The sequence below is a fragment of the Enhydra lutris genome, unplaced genomic scaffold (genome assembly GCF_002288905.1).
Source record: "Enhydra lutris kenyoni isolate GAN:26980312 unplaced genomic scaffold, ASM228890v2 scaffoldscaffold33, whole genome shotgun sequence".
Lineage (NCBI taxonomy): Eukaryota > Metazoa > Chordata > Mammalia > Carnivora > Mustelidae > Enhydra > Enhydra lutris.
In genome coordinates, this window is record NW_019154117.1 from 12,866,285 (window position 1) to 12,893,365 (window position 27,081).

At 40.2% G+C, this 27,081-nt stretch overlaps 2 protein-coding genes across 2 annotated transcripts in view; one reads left to right on the forward strand and one right to left on the reverse strand.

The window, feature by feature from the left end:
• Positions 1-16,604, reverse strand: part of LOC111153563 (abhydrolase domain containing 17B) — a 56,092-nt gene extending 39,488 nt beyond the window's left edge. Inside the window, exon 1 of the mRNA XM_022512661.1 lies at positions 16,060-16,604. The gene's annotated coding sequence lies outside the window, so the exon portion shown is untranslated. The remainder of the gene's footprint in view (positions 1-16,059) is intronic.
• A 341-nt stretch (positions 16,605-16,945) lies between these two features.
• Positions 16,946-27,081, forward strand: part of LOC111153634 (chromosome unknown C9orf85 homolog) — a 73,884-nt gene continuing 63,748 nt past the window's right edge. Inside the window, exon 1 of the mRNA XM_022512778.1 lies at positions 16,946-17,242. Within this exon, the coding sequence (XP_022368486.1) occupies positions 17,141-17,242 (102 nt within the window). The 5' untranslated portion in view covers positions 16,946-17,140. The remainder of the gene's footprint in view (positions 17,243-27,081) is intronic.

Here is a 27,081-nt window from a genome sequence, read left to right on the forward strand (position 1 = left end):
AACAAAACAAAACAAAAAAACAAAACCATTAACTGGTCTATGTTATAGCATAAAGAACCCTGTCTATGAATTGGAAAAGTTTCTACTCCCTCTTCTGATACCAACTAGCTCTGAGACATCAGCTAAGTCATTTCCCCCTGAATCTCAGCCTCCTCATCTCTTACATCAAAGGCTTGAGTTCAATTGCACTTACTTTACATTCTAGCATATAGGCTTCTTAAATTTTTTTAAAGATTTTATTTATTTATTTGACAGAGAGAGACACAGAGAGAGAGGGAACACAGGCAGAGGGAGTGGGAGAGGGAAGCACTGAGCAGGGAACTCGATGTGGGGCTGGATCTCAGGACTCTGGAATCATGACCTGAGCCGAAGGCAGGTGCTTAACGACTGAGCCACCCAGGCACCCGTAGGCTTCTTAATTTTGAATGTAAATATAAAGCAGCTAAGAAGGACTATACAGTGCCTAAATAGAATGGAAACAAAATAATAATTTATTCCTTCCAAAATGTTCTTTGGATTTTGGGTTTTCTTCTTATCAAGTGTATCCAGGGTCTAAACTTCCTTTCTTTTTAAAGATTTGAGAGAGAGAGAGAGAGAGAGAGAGAGCACGTGCATGAGCGTGCACCCCCAAGAGTCTAATTTCTCTGACAGTTACCTTTTTCCTTGGTTTCTTTAGCTTTTACCTCTGCTTTAACTTTTTGTTCAAAGACTCCTTTTGAAAGCAAAGAAATTTCAACTGCCTTCCTTGTTATGATGGCATTCTGCTGTCTTATGGGATACACTTAAAATGGAAGTGGTCAAGTCTGCATATATGTATTAAACACTAATACTCAAAATTAAAGGCTCTTCCACTAGGCCAGTTCTGAGATATAAACTTTAAAAAAAATTTTTTTTTAATAAACATATAATGTATTATTAGCCCCAGGGGTACAGGTCTGTGAATCGCCAGGTTGAGATATAAACTCTTAAGAATGTTTACTTGGTAAAGGAGTGAGATTTCAATTATTTATTAATTATATTTTGTTTATTTGACAGAGAGAGTGAGCACAAGTAAGGGCAGTGGTGGGTAAAGAGAGAGGGAGAAGCAGGCTCCTCCCGGAGCAAGGAGCACGATGCAGGGCTTGATCTCAGGACCTAGGGATAATGATCTGAGCCAAACGCAGACGCTTAACTAACTGAGCCACCCAGGCGCCCCAGATTTCAGTTATTTAAATTCAGTCAGTGTTACCCTAACACTAACTTAATAAAGCAGTACAGAGAAGTGGGGGCAGATATAAATCTGTCTCAGCATTAAAAACAAACAAACAAAAAAACCCCAAAATACCAAAAACGCAAACCACATGGCTTCAGAGTAGATCAGAGTACAGTTTCAACTGTTCCTACAAATAATAATTTTGAAAAAGGTATTTTTACCAACCACGTGGAAAACAAACCACAGAACTGCATGATAAGAAGCATGAAAGTATATTCCTCTTATCTATCAATCCCTTCTCCATATATATGATACACAGGGCCTTTTTATAGGGATAAAAGGGGGATTATGGCATTTATGCATTCTCAATATAAGTATTATATTCCTTAACAAGAACACTGCCTCTCTTTACACAGATTGTGTAACAAGTCAGTCAATTCTTACTTAATATGGCCTTCAGTTTGTCTACCAACAGTCTGGCCACCTCCACAAACTGCCATCGCCACCACTTCCATTTCTTCTGCTTGCTAACTGCTTTTCCTTAGCTATACTCAGCAGTAAGTAAAACTGTGAAGAAATTACCATTACTCCTATAAAATGTGTAGTAAACACTTGTCACTGTCACTTGTGCCTAATACTTTTCCTATCCCAACAAATCAACATTTCTGTCAACGTTTCTTCAAACATGAAAATTTTACCTTTTGCGTACATTTTCTTAAGGAGCACGTAACACAAACTAGAATATTTCAAAGAAAAAAGGTTTAAATGCCTAAAGAAAACAAAAACATATTTATTAAATTAGGACTCAGTTTAAATTCTTCCAGACTTTAGACAAGTCACTTAACTGCTGAGTCTGTTTCCTCATTTGAAAACATTAAGGTACCTGGCCTCATGTTCATTCAAGTCTCTTTGAATTCTAAATTCATGTGCTCTTTTGTAAATTGGTAGTCAACATTTCAAATGTATTATAATGAGTAAATGAATATTATAATTTATTAATAAATCAATGCTGTACAGGGTCTTTTCATCTTATAAAAATTAAGTATTATATAATGTGGGGTAGATTTTAAGCTTCAGAAATCAGACAAAAGTAGGTATCTGTAATTAGAAAAAAACTTTGTGGACTTAGAACTTTAAACTAGGATGTGATTTCAAAAGCAAAGGGAAAATTCTCTAGGCTGGAACAATAATACAGGTAAAAGTATAATAGTGAGAGAACAAAAGAAAAGGGTGCGTAGTAGAAAGAAGGGGAAAGAATTGGGACAGGGAAGAATTAGAAAAATGAAAAATTTAAAAACAAATCTCTGCTCAACAAGGTATAGAAACCACTGTACTTCCTTACATACGTATTAGGATGATGCAGTTGTTGAGGAAACTGCATAAAAGCCTATGTACCAATGACTTAAGTAGAGTATAGGAACTTAGTAACTTTATTTAAATTTAAAGATTACAAATTTAAATTTTCAAAAACAAGCCTCAAACAGGCACACATTTCAAACTACCTGGAGGTATGTCAAACACACTATTAAGAAAGTAGAAAATCAACAAATGGTTATCATATTGCAAAATGTGTAAACCACATCCTTCAGTTAAATATCAACACTCAACTATGTTTAAAAGTAATTGTTTCTCTATATCAGTAACATAACTTTCTACTTTGCAAAATAAAGATAATCTTGATTTATTGGATGTTTCAGTTAATAAAAATTTTGCCTTATATTCTCCTTTTGAAGAGGCAAGTAGCAAAGAAACAAGTGAATATTCTTTTTTAAAGATTTTATTTATTTGACAGAGATCACAAGTAGGCAGAGAGGCAGGCAGAGAGAGAGAGAGAGAGAGAGAGAGAGAGAGAAAGGGAAGCAGGCTCCCTGCTGAGCAGAGAGCCCAGTGTGGGGCTTGATCCCAGGACTCTGGGATCATGACCTGAGCCAAAGGCAGAGGCTTTAACCCACTGAGCCACCCAGGCACCCCGAAACAAGTGAATATTGTAGACTTTTTAAAAAAAAGAGTTTATTTATTTATTTGATAGACAGAGATCACAAGTAGGCAGAGAAGCAGGCAGAGAGAGAGGGGGAGGCAGGCTCCCCACTGAGCAGAGAGCCCGATGAGGGGCTCGATCCCAGGACCCTGAGATCATGACTTGAGCCGGAAGGCAGAGGCTTAACTCACTGAGCCACCCAGGTGCCCCAAGAGAGAAATCTATTAAGAATACCAAGAATAGGGACACTTGGGTGGCTCAGTGGGTTAAAGCCTTTGGCTCAGGTCATGATCCCAGGGTCCTGGTGTCAAGCCCCGCACCGGGCCCTCTACTTGGCAGGGAGCCTGCTTCCCCCTCTCTCTCTGCCTGCCTCTCTGCCTACTTGTGATCTCTGTCAAATAAATAAATAAAATCTTAAGAAAAAAAAAAAAAAAAGAATATCAAGAATAGAGACACCTGGGTGCCTCAGTCATAGGGCATCTGCCTTTGGCTCTGGTCATGATCCCAGGGTCTCTGGATTGAGCCCTGCACAGGGCTTCCTGCTCTGCGGGAAGCCTGCTTCTCCCTCTCCCATTGTGCTGTGCTCGAGTTCCCTCTCTCGCTGTCTCTCTCTCTCTCTCTCTGTCAAAAAAAAAAAAAAAGAAAAAGAAAAAAAAAGAATACCAAGAATATAAGAAGTTTCTAAATATGACATTTCTAAAGAAAAAAAGGAAACCTATGGGAGCATTACTAAATATAAACCAAAACAGTATCAAATAGCAGGAGTTTACATTGGCCCCAGTATCTTAAACCATAAATACAAGCGTTCAATTGAGAAGTCATTTAATTTCTATCATCCTTAATTATAGATGAAAACACATACAAATCTCTTGATTTACTTAAATTACTTTTCTATGCTTTTATTGTAGTTCCCAGCTTTTACAAATGAAAAGGACTGACCAGGGTTATGCAAGAAAACAGAAGAACTCAAAACGTGTTAATAAACAAACAAATGGAAAATATCAGAGATTAAGTATGAATTTCTCCCATTCATATGTTCCACCCAGCCTACCAGGTGATAATTTAAGAACTCCTCTATGGCCTTGCTATGTACTTGTAATAATCTAACTTCTCTAGAAGTCCTTAAAGGCCTTGCAGGATCCAGCCTTTGTTTATCTTTCCATATTTATCTTGATACACTCTCCTTTCATCACTTAGGGTTGCTGTCTCCCTCCCCAACTTCCACTTTCATGAAAGCGGTTTCCACTTCAAGGTTTGCACACTCTCTACATGACTTCTCATTAAAATGTCCCTTTTCGGAGAGATCTTGTGAACCTCAAATCTAAATTAGATTTTTTTTTTTAAGATTTTATTTATTTGAGAGAGAGCAAGAGAGCACAAGCAGGGAGAGTGACAGAGAGTGAGGGAGAAGGAGGAGGAGAAGCAGACTCCCCACGGAGCAGGGAACCCCATGCACAACTTGATCCCAGAACCCCAGGATAACGACCTGAGCCAAAGGTAGACGCTTAACTGAATGAGCCACTCAGGCACACCTATGGTTATTCTTTTTTACAGCTCCTAGTTCTTTTCCTTTACAGTTGAAAATTGCATCCTTGGGGTGCCTGGGTAGCTCAGTGGGTTAAGCCTCTACTTTCAGCTCAGGTCATGATCTCAGGGTCCTGGGATAGGGCTCTCTGCTCAGCAGGGAGTCTGTTTCCTCCACCCCTGCCTGCCTCTCTGCCTACTTGTGATCTCTGTCAAATAAATAAATAAAAATCTTAAAAAAGAAAAAAAAAAAAAAAAAGATGTGCTGTTATAGTTGATTAGGCAATACTTAAATTTCTATAAGCAAGTAAGTTTATGCACACAGGAGAACATTCCCAAACAGGGACAAGGTAAGGTAGTAAGCAATGGTATGTTAGAGCAACTTGATTTCCTATTTCTGAAAACACTTTGGGGCATTTGGCTGGCTAGATCAGTATAGCATGAAACTCTATCTCAGGATCATAATTCAAGCCCCACACTGGGTATAGAGATAACTTAAAAATTAAACAACAACAACAAAAAATTTGGATTTACAATGGCTTTCAACAACTGAAAAAATAAACCATAATAAACCCAAAAGTAGGGGCGCCTGGGTGGCTCAGTGGGTTAAGCCGCTGCCTTCGGCTCAGGTCATGATCTCAGGGTCCTGGGATCGAGCCCCGCATCGGGCTCTCTGCTCAGCAAGGAGCCTGCTTCCTCCTCTCTCTCTGCCTGCCTCTCTGCCTGCTTGTGATCTCTGTCTGTCAAATAAATAAATAAAAAATTAAAAAAAAAAAGATTAAACCCAAAAGTATCTAAAAAGTTAACAGAAGGAAATTGTTATATATTTTCTTAGAGTTGCTTCAGTTTATTAGTCATTTTATTTGTTTCTTAGAAGTTTGGTAGGGGCGCCTGGGTGGCTCAGTAGGTTAAGTCTCTGCCTCTGGCCGCTCAGGTCATGATCCCAGGGTCCTGGGATGGGGGGCAAGGAGGGAGCCCCGCATCCCGCTCTCTGCTCAGTGGGGAGCCTGCTTCCCACCCTCCTCCCACACGCCTCTCTGCCTACTTCTGATCTTTCTGTCAAATAAAAAATAAATAAATAAATAAAATAAAGTAAAGAAGTTTGGTAATGAGAACCCTTAGAAATCAACTTGCAGCAAAACAAAATATGAAAGTTCCTAGCAAGAGGGGGAAATACAATATTGAGTTTTTTTTAATATAAATGTTTGACTCTAACAACTGAAGTAACAATGTACTATATATTTTTACGTATAAAACTTTCAAGAGTCTTTTGGAAAGGGTGGTTTGAGGGCTGGTACTGGTTGTTGATAAAGTTATTCTTTGGAAAAATAAGAAAAGCTATGGACAAGAGTAGTGGGCTTAATGATTTCAAAGGTTTTCCTTCTATTTATTTGGACATTATGTCTTCTATTTTTGTTAAAATATATCTTTTTGTGAAAAAGAAAACATGTAAAAAATTTTAAAAATTGTAGAAGGCACTAAGTTTAAAAATTCTTTCTGAAGTGATTTCACTGGGCAAAACTTAAAATTAGAAGCCTCTTACTGTTTTTCCTTTTTTGGGGAATTTGGCCCTTAAAAAAAGTTTTAGTACTAAGCTCTGGAACTAGGCATAAATGCAATCAAATCAGAGCTGAGTTACCTTCTAGTTGCATAGCTTTAGACATCTTCTCTGAGCCTCAATTTTTCCTATCTGTAAACTTTGCAGAGTTGCTAAGAATATTAAATGAGGAACACCTAAATTCCCAGCATACTAGATTCAGAAAAATCTTTTTACTTGGAACAGACAGGCATCTATTTGATAATCTCTTCCTGAACCCTAGAAATCAATTCACTGAATCCTGATTGCCTTTTCACTCCTTTAAAGTCTCACTCCCTCATGACCAATCCCTCCAACACATTGTTCCAACAACAGATTGTTCCAATGCTTCTGGCATCTTCAGAGACCCTGTCTAATCAATCAATTATCCTGTTTCCCATATCCTCACAGTCTCTCCTGCTCTACTGGCCCATATCTTGTTTATAAACATATTTACGAATCTCCTCTTAAAAAAAAAAAAAAAGTGGGTATATCTCTATCTAGATTCTAATTACCCTGAATCAAACTTTTAAGTTCTCACTTCCCTCTCTTCTACAGTAAGTCCCAAATGAACAGTGATCTAACATTTATCATAAAACTGTTGACCCATTTAAGATTACCAATAACCTCTTAAAATTTCAAAGTGCAGGGACACCTGGGTGGTTCAGTCAGTTGAACATCTGCTTTCAACTCAGGTCATGATCCCAGGTGATCAAGCCCTGGTCAGGCTCCCCACTCAGCTGGGATTCTGCTTCTCCCTCTCTGCCTCTCAATCCCACTCATGCATGTGCTCTAGAGTACTCTCTCAAATAGATAAACAAAATCTAAAAAAAAAAAAAAAAAAAAAAAATTTTTTTTTTTTTTTTCAAAGTGCTTTGGATACTTCTTAGTCTTCAATCTACACAATTGCTGTGCATTAAACACTACTGTCCCTTCCTTCCTTCTTGAAAGTAACTTCCAATCTTGGTTTTTCTGGTGACCTCTTCAAAGGTTTTATTATTACTTTTGCAGATTAGCCTTTTGCCTTTTGCTTTTTGTTTCTCACCCAAACCCATGGGTTTAACTACTACTTCTGTCTTTTGTTTTCTAGTCTTTTTATCTCAATTGTACCCACGGCTTTAACTACCTCTTACACACTAATGAGGCCTAAATCTAAAAACTTAAAATCTCTAGCGCAGACTTCTCCCCTAAGCTACAGACCCTGACTATCTGCTTTCCCTCTCCTCACTTTTCCTCTCTTCATTTCCCCCATTCAATTAAGGCCTGTATCCTATGTATCTCTCTCCATTCCCTAGGCTACATCTTTGCTCAACTGCTTTGCATTTAACATTATAAAACCTCTCATTAACATCTATCTCATATTCTTCTAATCCACACTCCACACTGCGGCCAGGTGATGTCACTTTCCTGTTTAAATCTTTCAATGGGCCTTACAGTCCTCTTGAATAAATTAAACACTTTAGTATGTCATATATGATCCCCTCACCCTCTCTGCATCCCAGTCTCTAACCTTACTTCTGAGCACTTCTCTATTCATCCATTCTACCGAACATACTATTCTTCAATGAGAGACCTATTCCTTCTTCCCTCTATGGCTTCGTGTATACTGTTCCTTCACTATTGCTTAAATCTCCCCCAACTCAATCACTTCCTCTACATATAAATGAAACAATTTGTACTGTTTTTTAAGCCCTCTATTTAAGTTTTACTTCTTTCTCTAGGGGGAAAAAATCTCCCCTGAAGAATGCTCATGCTGATGGATTTAATCTTTTCAATGAAACTCCTTTTTCTCTATCAAATCATGAAGCAAAATGTCTTTCTTACAAATTCTAACAAAAGAATTGAGAACAATTACCCTAGAGGATTTTATCTGAATGTCCTTAATGCATAATTTTTTAAGTTCCCCTCACTCTTATTAAACTTTACTGCCCTACATCTTTATTAATACAAGTGTTGTTAAGGTCTTTTAAAAAACTCTGAACAAAAGGTAACCCACAATGTTTCAGTTATAAGCTTGCCAAAACCAATTACTGAATGGCATTACTTTCTTAGTAATAACTGATGTGCAAAGAATAATTTTTACTCTTGGGGTTGGGGATGGCTAAGCTAGAAAAAATTAAAATACCTAGGTCACAGTTGGTGGATGGCATGTTTGGGAAAGGTTTATTAGAGGGATTATTTCAATTGATTTTAATTTTTAATATTTTATTTTTGGGGGGCGCCTGGGTGGCTCAGTGGGTTAAAGCCTCTGCCTTCGGCTCAGGTCATGATCCCAGAGTCCTGGGATCGAGCGCCACATCGGGCTCTCTGCTCAGCGGGGAGCCTGCTTTCCTTCCTCTCTCTCTGCCTGCCTCTCTGCCTACCTGTGATCTGTCTGTCAAATAAATAAATAAAATCTTTAAAGAAAAAAATTTATTTTTTTGACAGAGATCACAAGTAGGCAGAGAGCCAGGCAGAGAGAGAGGAAGGAAAGCAGGCTCCCCGCTGAGCAGAGAGCCCAATGTGTGGCTGGATCCCAGGACTCTGGGATCATGACCTGAGCCGAAGGCAGAGGATTTAACCCACTGAGCCACCCAGGCGCCCCGATTTTTAGAAACACATTTAAGAACAATCTAAATTCAGAAACCAAACAAGTTTACTGCAACTGATAAAATAATGTCTTCTACTTTTGTTCCTGGAGGCACTCTTGCTCTACTCTGGGTTTGGGTTTGTTGAGGTTATAATGCAGATCTGCTTACAGCAAGTTAATGGGGTTATTTCAACCCTTTCTTTTTTACCCTGACCTACACTAAGCATACACTTATTTTCTCAATCCTATTCTTTTCATCTTAAACATCTTAAAAATGTTTAATAGTCCAAGACAACCATAACGTTTAAATTTCTTAAGCAGTATGTATTTATAAAAGCGAAGACCTCCAACTTTATTGTCAATTCTTTTTTTTTTTTTAAGATTTTATTTATTTATTTGACAGAGACACAGTGAAGAGAGGGCACACAAGCAGGGGGAGAGGAAAAAGCAGGCATCCTGTCGCTGAGCAGGGAGCCCGAAGTGGGGCGATATGGGGCTCAATCCCAGGACCGCAGGATCATGACCTGAAAGGCAGAAGGTTAATGACTAAGCCACCCAGGCGCCCCTCTATTGCCAATCCTAATACTACCTCCTTAGATACTAAGCAAAGCTTCATGTGGGAAAATGGAAAATAAAGTCGTAACTAAAATATTGTTTGTGTCATAATGATTTTCCAAAGGCCACACAATCTAACAATGTAACGTAAGTTACAGTTTCAAGCTTTTATGGAAAGTCAATTTTAGCAGTATTGCAGAAAGGGAAAAAAGGAGCACAGGGAAAAATATAACCAAATGTAATCAAATTTCACCCAAATTCTCCTTGACTTTGTGTGTCATTTTATACCATTTAGCAGCTTCAATTCATTCCAAGTGCAAGATGATACGTATGCACTGCCTCCATCACAAAGACGGTGTGTGGTGATCAATGAGGTAATGCCTGTAACACATTTTGAAGCTCCAGCACAAAGACATCTTAAATACAAAACACTTTCTCAGGAAATCTGAGGATTTTCACATAAAAAAGGGTTAAAGATAGTTTACAAACAAATATATGTTAATAAAATATAACACTGGTTCTTTTCATTAGTATTTCAGAAGAGGTGGGATAAAATTTATCAACTGGTGACACAGGTAATTACACTGTGATAAATGCTATGAAAATACAGAGTGCCACATGAGAACTAGATGGGGGTAAGAGGTAGGTGTTTTCACTAGTTATCTCCTTTAATCTTAATAATACTTTTCTCAGGTTATCATCCTTAATACTTGAAGAAATCAAGGCTTCAGGTTTAACTCAGTTTCATTTGTCCATGTTCATACAACTTATTAAGTACATACACATTTAACTTAAAGACTATACTGTCAGGGGGCCTGGGTGGCTCAACTGGTTAAGCATCTGCGTTAGGCATGGGGCTCCCTGCTCAGCGGAAAGCCTGCTTCTCCCTCTGCCTGCTGCTCCCCCTGCTTGTACTCTCTCTGTCAAATACATAAAAGAATAAAAATCTTTTAAAAAATTCTAGTAAAAAGTGATGAAGACACAAGTAAAACAAACTTAAACGTGAAGGATGCAAATGACAATTAAAGATCAGTACTTAAAGAGTGCCTACTCACTTTCTTTGATGCTTTAGAGACTGAATTTATGGCACATAAGCAGCATGGGAATTAAAGTACCCAAAAGCAGTGGTTCCCAAGACTAAGGAATTTCAAAAATCAGTTAAATTTTAAGATGTTGGAATGACAGAGTTACCAAATTTTAATTTTGCCGCAAAGGAATATTAAAAATTAAATACAATCTACTATCACTAATTCCAGAACACATCACATAAAAACAGTATCACTATGGAGGCTAGTGATTTTATTGAATAAATTGAGATTCACATACCCCTCGTTATATAAAAATAGTCCCATGTGAATTGAAGATCTAAATATAAAAAATACTTTAAAAAGCTGTATCAGAATCTCTACAACCTCAGGATAGAAAAGACTTCCTTTAAAGAGAAAAAGCACAGGGGCGCCTGGGTGGCTCAGTGGGTTAAAGCCTCTGCCTTTGGCTCAGGTCATGATCCCAGGGTTCTGGGATCGAGCCCCGCATCGGGCTCTCTGTTCTGCAGGGAGCCTGCTTCCTCCCCTCTCTCTCTGCCTGCCTCTCTGCATACTTGTGATCTCTGTCTGTCCAATAAATAAATAAAATTAAAAAAAAAGAGATAAAGCACAATCATAAAATACATTTGACTAGGAGCACTTGGCTAGCTCGGTCAGTAGAGCATGCGACTCTTAATCTTAGAGTCATGAGTACAAGTACCCCCGGCTGTAAGAGACTACTTAAATCATTAAAAAATATATTTGACTTTAAAATTAAGAACGTTAAGTCCTAAAGACACTATATTTATTTATTTTTTAAGATTTTATTTATTCATGAGCGAGAGAGGGAGAGAGAGAGGCAGAGGGAGAAGCAGGATTCACGCTGAGCAGGGAGCCCAATATAGGACTCAATCCCAGGATCCTGGGATCATGACCTGAGCTGAAGGCAGATGCCACCCAGAAGCCCAAACACACCATATGTAAAATGGAAAGACAGTTACAGACTAGAAGATATTTGTAAAGGCTACCAAGCACTGTTATCCAGAATACATAAAAAGCATTTACAAATAAGTAAGATAAACAATCCCATTAAAGGAAAAACAACAAATAAGCAATTCACAGAAAAGGAACATGAACGCACCCCAAAATACAAGTGCTCTCAACTACAGGACTAACTGGGGCCATGCAAATGAAAATTCCAATGAGGTACCATCCTTCACATACTCCTCAGCATGGCAAACCATGAGAAGTCTAATAAAGTATTTGAAAGGTGGGAAAATAGATCCCCTCATCCATTACTGATAGAAACACTTGAGAGAAAACTGGTGGTTATCCAATAAAGTTAAAGAAGCTGCTCATACATACCCTTTGTTCTAGCACTCTTTAGATTTCCCAGGGAAATCTCAATGATGGCTCTTTAGTTGTTTAACAAATGGGGGCACTACTGAACAGCTTCCAGGGACGCCAGGCACTCTTGGGAGCATGCAAACAATAATGCTGCCCCATGTCTCCTCTCAGGACTTTTCAATATTCTGCTGACTGCTCATTTAAGGGATTGAGAAGGGGATGGGGGAAATAAGGTCAGATATTTATAAAGAGGACTTAACACAGAGTATATTTATATTGCCTTAATATAGATGATTTTAAAAAAGGCAACCACTATGTAAAGAAAGAAGACTGCCATTTTTTGGTCCAAACTTTACTGAAAATAGTTTGTTATTTCAGAAATTCATTTATCAACAACAGTGCCACCATCAGTATTTGAACAGCCAATTCAACACACCTGTTTTAATTTGCATCAGTAGGGGTGCCTGGGGGTAGCTCAATCAATTTTTAAGCGCCTGCCTTTGGCTTAGGCCATGATCTCAGGGTACTGGGACAGAGCCCCAAGTCAGGTTCACTGCTCAGAAGAAAGTCTGCTTCTCCCACTCCCCTCAACTCCTGTGCATGCAGTCTCGAATGAATAAAATCTAAACAAATAGTAATAATAATTTGCATCAGTAGTTTACCCTATTCATGGTGATACTAAACATTGGTATAAAAGTATCTGACTACTGGGGCACCTGGGTGGCTTAGTGGGTTAAGCCTCTGCCTTTGGCTCAGGTCATGATCTCAGGGTCCTGGGATCAAGCCCCGCATGGGGCTCTCTGCCTGCTTCCCCCTCTCTCTCTGCCTGCCCCTCTGCCTACTTGTGATCTCTCTCTGCCAAATTAAAAAAAAAAAAAAAAAAGTATCTGACTACTGTTTCTTCCAGCAGTGCTTTCTGGATTTTTATGTGCGCACACATCACCTGGGAGTCTTGTTAAAATTCAGCATGAGTCAGTAGGGTAGGTCCTGAGGTTCTGATTTCTAACAAGCTCCCAGAATTCTGCGTTTACTAGTCTACTATCACACTTCGTAGCAAGATTAGAGTGTGGTTTGGTATGAGCATCTACACAGTGAAATACATTATTCTGTTACAAATTCTTACATTTTAGTAAGAGCATTACTTTAAAATATAATGTAAATTTATTTAAGTTTTAATTTCATTATAAATTTGTAAGTTCATTAAGTTTCAAATGAATGCAAGCTGATTATTTTGAATTTCATTTTAGGGCAGAATTGGAGAAGTTATAAAATGTTTCTATAAAAATGGGATATAGTCTCAAGAACCACTGCCCTAGAGGAAGTCTTGCACATGTACCTAAATAAACATATACAAGAATATTCCCCACAGTGTTTAATAAGCAATTGGAAAAAACTAAAATGATAAGAGAAATCTGATAGTCACATAATGGAACACATACCATTATCGCAGTAAAAATAAACTAGAATTACCCGAATAAACATAGATAAATCTAGAAAGCAGGCTACAAATATGTATTTAAATAGTCTTAAAAATAATAGTCTTAAAATAATCGAAGAAAAACTATATAATGATCAAGGACATAAAGGCATGTAGTTAAGTATAAACACATGGATAGGAAGGATGCATTCTAATTTCCGGTTAGTGGCTGGAGGATGGAGGAAGAGGAAGTAGGATTTAAGAAGGGTTTTTGAAGTACAAAGGAAGCTTCATTTTGTTTTGTCTTTTTATCTCTCCAACTGAGTAATGGGTGCATGAATATTCATTATATCGTATGTTGCCAATACTCATATTGCTGTATTTCTATTTCATTTGAATTGGCAAAAACTGTTGGGTCCCAACAGCTGGTTGGAAAACACTGCTCTGAAGCAAAGGATTCAGGACTCTTAAGTCAGAAAACCCGTATTCTGTTTCTTTTCTTTTTTTTTTTTTTAAGATTTTATTTATTTATTTGACAGAGAGAAATCACAAGTAAGCAGAGAGGCAGGCAGAGAGAGAGGAGGAAGCAGGCTCCCCGCCGAGCAGAAAGCCCGATGTGGGGCTCGAACCCAGGACCTGGGATCATGACCTGAGCTGAAGGCAGCGGCTTAACCCACTGAGCCACCCAGGCGCCCCGCGTATTCTGTTTCTTACAAATTATGTAGCTTTGAGCAATTCAAAGAATTAACTTCTCTGGGCTTTATTTTATCTGTAAAAATGTCACAAATAACATCATTTTTCCTCCCCAACTCACAAAGATAGGTATGAGAGGCATAAATAGGGATATATATATATATACATATACATATATATATGTATATGTATATATATATATATATATATGTTTTTTAACAGATAGGAAAGGAAGAATTTTTGAGAATTAAAAAAAACCTTGGATATACTAGAAATAATATCTACAAGTAAACCAAACAAGCCAATTCGTCACTCTATTTTCTCAACATCACTGATTCTAAGAATATTAACATGAATCTTAACATGAAAGAAATTCTGAGTTATCAATTCTTAGAGGATGGCACATAGGATAGGCATTCTCCCTACTGTAACTGTATTTCTTTAGGCTAATTCTTCATCAAGGAATTGAAATTCATAATACCAAAATAAGAGAACTGCACTGAAAAGCACTCTTTAACTTATCAAAAACATTATTCTGCCATGATGTTTTAAGATAATCTGGTCACAGGAAATAGAAATTCTTTGTCAGGTATCATTTCATACATATTTCAAAATGGGCAAAGATACTCAAAGAAACAAGCCACTTACTAACTACAGTCCGGCACAGCAGGGGACAAAATTAAAACTGCCTAGCCTGCTAAAAATCTAATCCTATCCTTCCCAATTAACCTTATTACTACTAGAGTAGGAGAAAAGAGAGGTCAAAATATGGGTGAGGGTGCTATTTATTTCCTCACAGACCTCAAATAATAAAACAATTACTGCACAACAGGGATTTTATTTCTTTTGTAAATTGAATCATGGCTATCTCCCCCACCACCTTTACTCTCACAAAAAAAATTAACCGAAGAGTTGGGCAGTCCCAAGTAAGAACACTGGTAATCACGATTATTAAAATATTGGTTATGATTAGATACTAGGTATGTTACACGAATGAGTTTATGCCATCAACATATGAAGAGACAAACTACGGAGAAAAGTTCATTTTTAAGTTTTCCTGTTCAAATGTAAACAGAGACACATTAGGCCGTTCCAAATGCTGACACAAGATCTCCAAAATTCTTTTCATTTATTGGAGTCTTAAAAAAAAAAAATCAATGAATCACCTTGCGGATGAAGTATTATATGCATAGACATTACGAAATATATTAAACAGAAAACACCTTTCCATAATGAGCCAAAATTTAAAGATCACCCCTTTACTCCGTTATTTATCTTTTTGCTTATCAAGCCCACCTCACGTAAACTTGCATCTCCCCAAACCCCCCAAAACCTGTATTCTGGCATTGGCAGAATTTCCCCAAGGATCAAAGCTCTGAACTTTTTTTTTTTTTTAAACAAAAAGCCGGGTTAAACTCACTTTTCTTTGCGGCGGCGGGGCGCGGGGGGGGAGCCCTCCACAACCTACCCTCAAACTCGACAGAACTTTCGTTTCAGAGTTAAAAAAAAAAAAAAAAAAATTCCAAACAGAGCCTCTCCTTTTCCAGCTCAAAAGCAGTTACTGAGGAGCCCAATCTAGGGTTCGAAAACAGAGTTCGAAACTGGTTAAGATTCAAGCTGAGCCGCCCAGAGAAAAAGAACCCGAAGACGGCCCGCCGGGAACACAAATCGCCGAGAACGGGGCCGATTCGATCTCAGATCGAGGCTGGCACACACGAGGACATTCAGGAGAAGCCTTTCGGGCATCGCCAGCCTCACGGGGAGCCAGGGAGCAGGATGTGAAGCTGACCCCATCTTTCTGTCCGCGGGGAGCGGAGCAAAACAAGTGAACCGAGACCCTTCTCCGCAAGGAGGACCTAAGATCTTTTTCCCAGTCCGGCTTTAGGTCTCTCTCCCGCCCCCAGACTCCCGCAGCCTCCCGGCTCGCAGGGACTCTCCTACCTCTCCTACCTCTCCCCTCCACGGAACCACCAGCGAAGCCTCTCAAAACCAGACCCGATCCGAGGCGGCTTCCCCGCCTTTGGCCGCCGCCGAGAGGGATCCCGGTAGCCAACAACAAAGACGCCTCCCGTTCCCCTCCCCCCGCCCGGCCCGGGTTCGTCCCTCCCGCGCTGCGGCTCCGGGCCTAGCGCCCCCTCCCCGAGCCCGGCCGCAGTGCCCGGCCCGCCGCGGCCCCCACGCACCTGCACCTGAGGGGCCGCGGCCAAGGTGTCGGGAAGAAAGGGCCGGGAGAGAGCCTCTGCCGACGCGCTGTCCTCCACAAGGTGCGACCCACGTTGCTGCCGCCGCCGCCACCGGACTCTCCCGGCCTGCGGGCGGGCGCGGCCGAGGAGGGGGGACGAGGGCTGCAGCCCCCGGCGCCGGGACGAGGAAGGACGGCGGCGCCCGAGGGGGCCGGCTCGCGCTCTGGAGTCTCGCCTCGCGCCGGCCCTGCTCCTCCACACGGGCTCGCGTTCTGCTGACTAACGGCCCCGGCGCGAGGCTCTGGAGCGGCCGTCGCCGTCGGCGGCTCTCGGGCCTCACGTCCCGCGCGGCCGTGGTCGCAGCCGCCGCCGCCACCTCCCTTTCTGGCACTGCAGACACCAGCCAAACCCAGCCAGGTCTTTCTTCTCTTTAATTCTCCTTTCTTTGCTCCTCCTCAGCCTGCCACCGTGAGGCTAGCTTTGGTGGCGGGAGAAAGGCTGGAAGGGAACCGAGGGGACGAGCAGAAGGCTCGCTGAAGCAGGAGTTGGTCACTGACTGGAGGAAGATGCCAAGCTGACCCGGGTTCCAGCCTGCGAGCGGGCCGGGGGAGGGACGCAGCACAGCTTAGCCGGACTTCAACCAATCACAAGCCGCCCAGCGGAGTCGGGCGCCGGGAGAGGCTGAGCTGGGTCGGCAGGAGGCGGGGATTGCGGAAAAGGAGAGCCAATAAAGGCAAAGGTTCCTTGCCTCTCCGCCTTGATGGACTGCCACGTTCGGACCAATGGGGGAATTCTCGCTTCGCAGGAAGCGGGATTTAGACGCCGGGTTTGAAAGAGGTTGCGCGGAGGGGGATGGGTCGAGACTGGGCCGCGTGGAAGAACCTTGAGGGTTTTGACAGATGAGAGGGAGTCTTTTGACCTCCTCGATGAGTCACGTGGGCTGATGGGGGCGGGGGCGGAAAGACTGGATAAGTTCCTTCCGGGTCAGTGACAGAAGCGTGGTCTCCGTGGGGCAGTTCCTGGCGTCTTCGTCTTCCCCGCGTCCTCCCTGTACCGGCGCGAGGTGATTGTGGTTTCCACGATGAGCTCCCAGAAAGGGAACGTGGCTCGTTCCAGGCCTCAGAGGCACCAGAATACCTTTAGCTTCAAAAATGACAAGTTTGATAAGAGTGTTCAGACCAAGGTAGGAACCTGCCTGTTGCACCAAATCTGACTCTAGGAAGGAATGGTTCGGTGAAGGGGAGAGAGGAAATGAGGAGTTGGGAGGGAGCGATTATGGACCGCAGCCCAGAGTTAGTTTTGGCTGCAGTGCAACCTTTTCTAAAATGGTATTCCCACGCTCTTTCTTTGACCTGGATGTGTTATCTCCTCATAAGTATATTTGGCGGTCAGCATTTAACCAATTACACGGAGTGAACGGGACCCTCGTCAAACCTAAAATGCGAGTGGAGAATGGAGTCGCTGAACGGTTCCCGTCTGGAGCACTTACTAGCAGTAAGAAACGAGAATTACAGCACGAGTGTCAAAGTTTGCACCATGTTTGTGCAGCCACTATTTCTTTGTAGAAACGACAAGCCCAGAGGTTTGTAGGGAGAATGTGAAGGATTAAGAACTCTTAGCCCCAGGATCCTAACCAACATAATTCGTCTCTTTTGTAAGATTGTTTTGAGGATCAAGTTATTTGGCTAACGTAAAGATGCTTGTTTTGTTGGTTATAAAGGAATTTACTTTTTTAGGAGGGTTTCCGTGACCTGGAAGAAAATTCAGAGTTCTGTTGGGAGGCTAAACTAAATGACGTGTGCATTGTTCTGGGTCGTAATAAGTGTCCATTAGGTGATTAATTTATCAACATTGGGTAAGAAAGCAAAGTAAACTGTTTATGGTAATCTTCGATCTCCTTTTCTTTTTCTATCTCTTCACTTATTTACCTTCCAAATATTTGATGAGCACCCTCCATGTACAAAACCCCATGTTCCTGTGTTTGCAGTGTTAAAAAGAGTTGACTCTGCCTTCAAGGAGCTTATAGTCTTCTGGGTCATTGGACAACAGGCAAGCACAGAGATATATAATTACAGATTATGATAAACTCTAATGAAGTGCAAGATTGCTCAGTAAGGAAGAGTAAGGAGGGATATCTTCAGTTGGGTGCTCAGAGGACCTCTCCTTTTCCTTATTTAGGTTCACATTCAGATGCAAAACCTGGGGAAGCTTTTGGGAGGACTTTCCCAAGCTTGTGCTCATTAATCCATAAACCAATATAAAAAGCTGTGCTATTCCAAGTAGATGTTTTCTTGTCCTGTCCATTTGCTCTGAGCTTTTGCACAAGCATTTAATTCTGATTGGTTTTCATCAGCTCATTAAAAGCAGTTTTAATAAATATTTAGCTATAATGTAGCTTCCTCTGCCTCTTACAGTTTTAAGTATAAGACTTCTTGACCTTGTACTTCTTGTATTTTTCATTGTTCATTTTCCTGGTTCCCTAACAACCATGTCATTACCCTCTTAAATCTTCTTATGAGTCCCAAATTCAGTCACTAAGTTTCATTTTATAACTTTTACCATCAATTTCTTTGCCTCTTTTAAATTGTGGGGCAGTCTCATTTGTCCATTGGTAGAATAAGCAGGTATTTTGCTATTGGAGAATCTGACCAAAACTTCAAGAAATGTTTTACTGAGGAAAGATTAGGTTGATTGTTCATCTTTCTAATAAAGAAATAATAATTGGCTTTTCTTAGCAAATCCTTGAACCAGCTGTGTGCCAAGATTTTGTCAGAAACATCTAATCCGTCTTCATTCCTGTGTGTTATACCAGAAAGCTGTTTGATTCAGTGCCATCCGACAAAGGAGTGGTGAGAGTGCATGGTTCTCTAGCTCTCCTTAAAGGACTGTAGTGATGACAATTTCCTATTTATATCTCATGAGTTTGTAGGAGTCCTGCATGATAGTTTCCCTTTTTTCCTAACCAGTTGGATAATGATAGATGTTTTATTGGGAAGTTTGTCTAAGTAAAGCACCCATTCTCAAAAGGACACGGCCGATAGCTGTCTTCATATGTTGAATATATTCCAGAAGAGAGAAGCCTATTCTGTAGCCTTCCAGATGGCCAAATTTGAACCAAAAGGTTAAAGTTACAGAGAGATTTCAGCTGAATATAAGAAAGTTGTCCAATAGAAGCATGCACTAGGATTTTGTAAACTCTCTTTCACTCGGGTTACTTACAAGAGGACTCCGTGGCCATTGGCTTGCAGTGTCCTCTCATGACTTGTTGAGATGGGAATAGGTTTAATCTCTTCTAGTCGTTTAGTATTAAAATGTTAATTGCATCAAGACTGCCTTATGTCCCTTTCTGGAAAGGCAGTGATGTGTAATGAAAAGAACATTGGACTAAGAAAAAGATCAACTAATTTTAGCGTCAGTTCTGTTGTTTCTTTTGCTCTGTGGTGTTAGGCAAATTACCTCTAGCTTTTAATTTACAATATGGGGTTGTTACTATCTGTTATCTTTTTTACCTCTCAAGATTGCTATAGGGATCATTACAAAAATATCTTTGACAAATAGTGACACAAATATGAACTGAGCCTAAAGCATATGGTAATTTATGTAGACTTGCAGTTGCTCAAAGCAATTAATTAAAAAGAAATGTATACTTCTTGGAGAATATTGAAAATAGAGAAATGTATAAAGTCCAAAATTCAAAGTACCTTTTCCCAGTCCTATTCTTCTTCAAATGTAGTCACTATTACATTTTTTTTTTTTTTTTTGTTAACATGCTCGCTTCTGCAGCACATATACTAAAATTGGAACAATTTTTTTTCGTTAACAACTTGTGTATGTTTTTAGGTGTCTTTGCACAATATAGTATATATGTAATAAAGTACATTTTTTTCTTTCTCATTCAATTAAAGTAGGTATGTCAGAATACAAAGATTAAGTTATTCTTTTTAATGGCTGTCTAATATAAATGTAGAGTACCTTACTTTCCTGGTAGTAATACTTAGATTGTTTTCAGTTTTCCACTATAGCAAAGCTGCAGTAAAATTCGTGGATTCACATATTTGTTCCACATCTATTACCTGGCACCAAACATTGTGCTAGATGCTAGAGATATAGAGTTGAGCATAATATAATTTGGTGGGTGAGATGAAAGTAGTAATCACATAATTTTTCAGGTTCGTTAATAGGAATCACAGTAAGGATGATGAAGGAAGAGTCTAAGGAAAGCTGAGGGTATCAAGCAGGAAGTTTTTTTTTTTTTTTTAAGATTTTTAATTTTTTTCATTTGAGAGAGAGAGAGAAAGCACAAGCAGAGGGAGCAGCAGGCAGAGAGAGAGGGAGAAGCAGACTTCCTGCTGAGCAGGGAGCCTGATGTGATGTGGGGCTCAATCTCAGGACCCTGAGATCATGAACTGAGCTGAAGGCAGAGGTTCAACCGGCTGAGCTACCCAGGTACCCCTAGCAGAAAGTCTTGATTGAGTTTAAAGGATTAAAGAAGGCTTCCCTGAGATCTAAGGAATAGAGAGCATTTAACTAAATGAAATGGGAAGATCACATCTTCTCGTTAAAGCAGGAGTCAGTTTCATGATTCAGTTACTTTGGAAATAGTACATTCTGGGTCTTGATGTAGGGTTCATAGTGTGCTTTGGCACAGTGGCTACAGCACTGAGCAGTTTCGCAGTTTAAAAAAAGTTATTTAACCAAAATTTGCTTGATTATGGAACCCTTTGGTTTACATAATGCCTACTGAATTTGAACTAATTTTTGGAGGAACGTACTCATTTGGGGAAACTCTGGTGTTTACCTTCAAATGGAAAAAGAAAATGAAAATCTGAGGCTATACTTTCTAAATTGTTTTGGAGGGGCGCCTGGGTGGCTCAGTGGGTTAAAGCCTCTGCCTTCGGCTCAGGTCATGATCCCAGGGTCCTGGGATCGAGCCCCGCATCGGGCTCTCTGCTCAGCGGGGAGCCTGCTTCCCCCTCTGTCTCTGCCTGCCTCTCTGCCTACTTGTGATCTCTGTCAAATAAATAAATAAAATCTTAAAATAAATAAATAAATAAATTGTTTTGGAAGTAAAGTTTTGTTATCAAAAACAGACATATGGATCAGTGGAACATTAAATAGAGTGCCCAGAAATAGATCCTCAACTCTATGGTCAACTAATCTTTGACAAAGCAGGAAAGAATGTCCAATGGAAAAAAGACCGTCTAGTCAACAAATGGTGTTGGGAAAATTGGACAGCCACATGCAGAAGAATGAAATTGGACCATTTCCTTACACCACACACAAATATAGCCTCCAAACTGATGAAAGACCTCAATGTGAGAAAGGAATCCATCAAAATCCTTGAGGAGAACACAGGCAGCAACTTCTTGGACCTCAGTCACAGCAACTTCTTCCTAGAACCATTGCCAAAGGCAAGAGAAACAAGGGCAAAAATGAACAATTGGGACTTCATCAAGATCAAAAGTTTTTGCACAGCAAAGGAAACAACAAAACCAAAAGACAACTGACAGAATGGGAGAAGATATTTGCAAACGACGTATCAGATAAAGGGCTAGTATCCAAAATCTATAAAAAACTTATCAAACTTAACACCCAAAGAACAAATAATCCAATCAAGAAATGGGCAGAATACATGAACAGACATTTCTGCAAAGAAGACCTCCAGATGGCCAACAGACACATGAAAAAGTGCTCCACATCACTTAGCATCAGGGAAATAAAAATCAAAACCACAATGAGATACCACCTCACACCCGTCAGAATGGCTAAAATTAACAAGTCAGGAAATGACAGATGCTGGCAAGAATGCAGAGAAAGGGGTACCCTCTTACACTGTTGGTGGGAATGCAAGCTGGTGCAACCACTCTGGAAAACAGCATGGAGGTTCCTCAAAACGTTGAAAATAGAGCTACCCTATGACCCAGCAATTGCATTACTGGGTATTTACCCTAAAGATACAAATGTAGTGATCTGAAGGGGCACGTGCACCCAAATGTTTAAAGCAGCAATGTCCACAATAGCCAAATTATGGAAAGAACCTAGATGTCCATCAACAGATGAATGGATAAAGAAGATGTGGTTTTATATATATATATATAGTGGAATACTATGCAGCCATCAAAAGAAATGAAATCTTGCCATTTGCAACAACATGGATGGAACTAGAGGGTATTATGCTGAGTGAAATAAGTCAATCAAAGAAAGACAATTATCTAATGATCTCCCTGATAGGACGAATTTGAGAGGCAAAGTGGTAGGGTAGGGAAAAAATGAAACAAGATGGGTTTGGGAGGGAGACAAACTATAAGAGACTCTTAATCTCCTAAAACGGAAGGTTGCTGGGGATAGAGGGGTAGGGAGTGGGTGGTTGGGTTCTGGACATTGGGGAGGGTGTTATGTGCTATGGTGAGCGCTGGGAAGCGTGTAAGCCTGACAATTCACAGACCTGTACCCCTGGGGCTAATAATACATTATATGTTCATTAAAAAAGACAATAAAAATAATGGAAAAAAGTTTTGTTATCAATAGCTAGTATTTATATTCTTAAATGTGTTAGCCACTATGCATACTTTATGTACATCATCTAATTTTGAACTTTAAAATGACCCTAAGGGATGGCTGGGTGATGCAGTCAGTTGAGCATCCAACTCTTTTTTTTTTTCTTTAAGATTTTATTTATTTATTTGGCACAGAGAGAGAGAGAGAGAGAGCACACAAGGAAGGGCAAAGGGAGAAGCAGAGTCCCGCTGCACAGGGAGCTCAATGTGAGGCTCCATCCCAGGACCCCAAGATTATGACTTGATCGGAAGGCAGATGCTTAACCAACTGAACCACTCAGGCGCCCCTGAGCATCCAACTCGTGATTTCAGTTCAAGGCATGGTCTTAGGGTCTTGGGATTGAGCCCCACATTGGGCCTGCACTTGGTACAGAGTTGGCTGGGATTCTCTCTCCCTCTGCACCTTGCCCCAGCTCATGCATGCATACTCTCTCTCTCTCTCTCAAATAAATAAATAAAATCTTTTTTTAAACGACTCTAAGATAGATGCTATAATTATCTTATTCTGCATATTGGAAAGTGAGGACTTAGTGGTAAATGATATACCTACCCAAGTTACATAACTAACACATGGCTAGCCATTGATTAGGTGATGTTTGTGCTCAGAGATCTCCAAGGACAAGTAATTCAAAACCCCTTTTTGTATATGTGTGTTGCAGTGGCAGTTGTTGTCTTTAAGTAACCTCTACTCCCAGTGTGGGGCTCCAACTCACTACTCTGAGTTCAAGAGTTGAATGCTCCATTGACTGAGCCAGCCAGGTGCCCCAATGTTGTTGTTCCTGTGTGTGTGTGTGTGTGTTTTGCTTTGTTTTATTTATTTTTTTAATGTTGTTTTTTAATAGTGCATTTTTGTGGGTAATAGAAGCAGTGTGACACCACATTAGGGTGAGAACAGAGATATACTTTATTGCCACTGCCCCTAAACACTTCCTATTTGAAATGTTGTAGAGAAAGGGTCTCTCCTCACAAGGTGTGATTGCCCGTGGTGTCACATATCACAGATGTGGGCTCCTTGGAGTGGGTCCCATCTATTCAGCCAGGGCTCTGTGGCAGAGGTGGGGCTCCTTTCACTCCCTTCCTGTGATGCTTATACAGTCAAATCACTCAGCTTCTGGTTAGGCAGGAAGCTGTCTTAAGTTTAAGGTGATATGATTACATTTATAGCAGAACAGGATTCTTTGTTTACCAACAACTTTATTCACAATAGCCAAAAACTGGGAAAAACCCCACAAACACTGAAATATCTACCAACAGGAGAATAGATAAGCAGATGGTGTCAGTCATACCATGGGATGCTACTCTGCTATTGGAAAAAAACTAGACTACTAACTCATGCATTTTTTGCATGTATTGCATGCATCGTGGACGAATCTCAGAAATGTGTGGAAGGAAAGGAACCAAGTATTTCAGAGCAGTAGTTGCTTTTGGTGTGGGGGGGTGGGGGGATTGATTGGAAGGGGCTCAGTAAAACTTTCGGAATGATGGAAATGTAAGGATCACAAGAGGGGATACATTTATTAGAATCACTGAATTGTGCTTTAGAATCTGTGCTTGAGGGGTACCTGGATGGTTCAGTCAATTAAGTGTCTATCTCTTGGTTTTGGCTTAGGCCATGATCTCATGGGTCAGGAGATTGAGCCCTGCATCAGGCTCCGCACTCAACGTGGAGTCTGCTTGAAAGATTCTCTCCTTGTGTCCCTCCCTTGCCTTTTGTTTGTGTTGTCTCTTGCTCGCGAATATATAAATCTTTAAAACTAAATCTATGCATGACATCAATGTAAATTTTACCTCAATTAAAAATAGATATTATAGGGGTGCCTAGGTGGCTCAGTTGGTTAAGTATCTGCCTTCAGCTCATGTCATGATTCAGGGTCCTGAGATGGAGCCCCATGTCAGGCTTCCTGCTTAGTGGGAATCTGCTTTCCCTCTCCTCCTCGCTTGTGCTCTCTTGCTGTCTCTGTCATTATCTGTCTCTCTCAAATAAATAAATAAAACTTTGAAAGTAAAGTAAAAATAGATATTGTGGCAAAACAACTGATTAACCACTCAGGTGTCATGAGGTTTTTTTGTTTGCTTTTTGTTTGAGGAAGGTGTAGAAATACTACTTATATTAGTCTTTAAAAAAGAAAACAATTTTATTAACTTTTCCGGAAAGAAAACAAACAAGGTGACATTCTTTTTTTTTTTTTTTTAAAGATTTTATTTATTTATTTGACAGACAGAGATCACAAGTAGGCAGAGAGGCAGGCAGAGAGAGAGGAGGAAGCAGGCTTCCCGCTGAGCAGAGAGCCCAATGCGGGACTCGATCCCAGGACCCTGAGATCATGACCTGAGCCGAAGGCAGAGGCCTTAACCCACTGAGCCACCCAGGCGCCCACAAGGTGACATTCTAATACATTGAATATCTTAGCTAACCACAAGTCAGAATATTCCAATAATTGCATTTAATACTTTTCCTTTATATATAAACATTAGTCATGACACTTGAATTTGTTTTTCTGTAAGAAAAGTAAAGATGATCATTACAAAGTGGATTTTGTGCATAAGATTATTGAGCTTGGGTCTCGTTTTTTTTCCTAGTTTCACTCTAGGAAATTTAGTATATGAATAAATATGGTATCTGAATTTAGTATACGAATATACTAATTTAGTATATGAATATATATTTTAGTATATGAATAAATAATTAATAAATGAGTATATAATGGATAAGATCTTGTTGTGGAAAAGGATGTCCTGCTAGTGGTAAGGCTCATTTTGTCCAGATAGCTTAGAATCAAGTCTTAGGAGATTGTTTGTTCTATCTCTCTTCACCCAGAGCTATTTTTGCGCTTTAGGGAACAGTCTCAGATTGGTTCAGATAATCCCTGGTGTGAGTAATTTCCTTGTGAGTGATGAAGCCCTAGTGGTGGGAATAAAGGTTATTTCTCAATCAACTGGTGTCAACAATGAAGGAAAAACAACTGGGTAGTCATTTAATAAATCTGCCGTTGGGCAGATATAGAAAAGAATCCACTGTAGTTTCCAGCTAACCATCTCTGGGACTCTAGAGACCACCTGAGACTCCCTTTGATGTTTTTCCAAATTGGGAAATGTTCTTTGATAGATTCACCGATGCTGTCTATTAAATGGGTTTATCTTAAATCCATCCTGCCCCCAGGATGATTTGTTACTAAATTCAGCATTGTTACAACAAAATTGATTTGTTACTAAATTCAGCATGCTTTTTCAGTTGACAAGGTGAGTCTATAGTGTGCTTGGCATTATGATACGTAACAGGATACGTAACAGGAGTCTTTTTTTTTTAAGATTTTATTTATTTATTTAACACACACAGAGAGAGAGAGAGAGAGAGAGATCACAAGCAGGCAGAGAGGCAGGCAGAGGCGGGGAGGGAAGCAGGCTCCCCGCTGAGCAGAGAGCCCGATGCGGGGCTCGATCCCAGGACCCTGAGATCATGACCTGAGCCGAAGGCAGAGGCTTTAACCCACTGAGCCACCCAGGCGCCCCTGCATCAGGAGTCTTATACTCAGTAAAAGTCCTAGTGCTATGACATTCTTCACTTTCCCTGTCTGGTATTTTCAGTATTTTTAGAAGTGTTGTATTCTTCTTATTATTTACCTTTTATTTTCTCTCGCTTTCACACAAAAATAATTCCATCCATGTGTGGGGATATTCCGTCTATCTACGTTCCCATGGTGCTTCCTCTTGAAGCCAATGAAGTGATTCAGCATGTTTCTTAAAATGAGGCCTATAACAATATAATTGGTTTTTTTCTACATCGATCATGTATTTTAGACATTTCATTTTATGTACATTTTGTGTACAGTGACAACTGAAATTAATTTGTCTTGATTTGGTGTATTGTGTTAGGGGATACTAGTTCCCATTGGATTATGAAATTTTATCATTATATTGTCAACACTTGTTTCTTCATAAAGTTAAGTATATACTGTCAGAAAAAGGATTCTCAGAATTCTTCATGCAGGTAAATTTGTTTATCTGAGAGAGAAAAAGTCATAATTTATATTAACTCTCCCCAAGTGGGTCGTTTTTCTGTTTAGAGAAACACTGTAGTAGGGAGTGGTGTGCAGTTGGACAGATAACCTCAGGGCGGACAGTTAGAGGCTGTTGTGGTATTTGTTCTATTAAGCCGTCGGACTCTTTCCACACTGCACAGGTGTTACTGGGAGGTTACAGGCAGGTGTGCAGAGAATCCTTCTTGTCCTCAGAACATCCCCATTGCCGGCTCACTCTATCCTCAATTGTGGTTGCTGTTTTTCTTACCATTGACATTTGTGAAAGGAAGAAATGAAATGAGAAGAGGATAAAGGAATAGCTAACATGCCTGAGATTCCTTTCTGAGATTTTCCTCATCACTCCAGGCCAAATAGCGCTTAAAGGTATTGAATGAATTAAATCAACTTTCTTTCTCTGAGTTTCTTTTGAGGTGTGGGAGATCCTC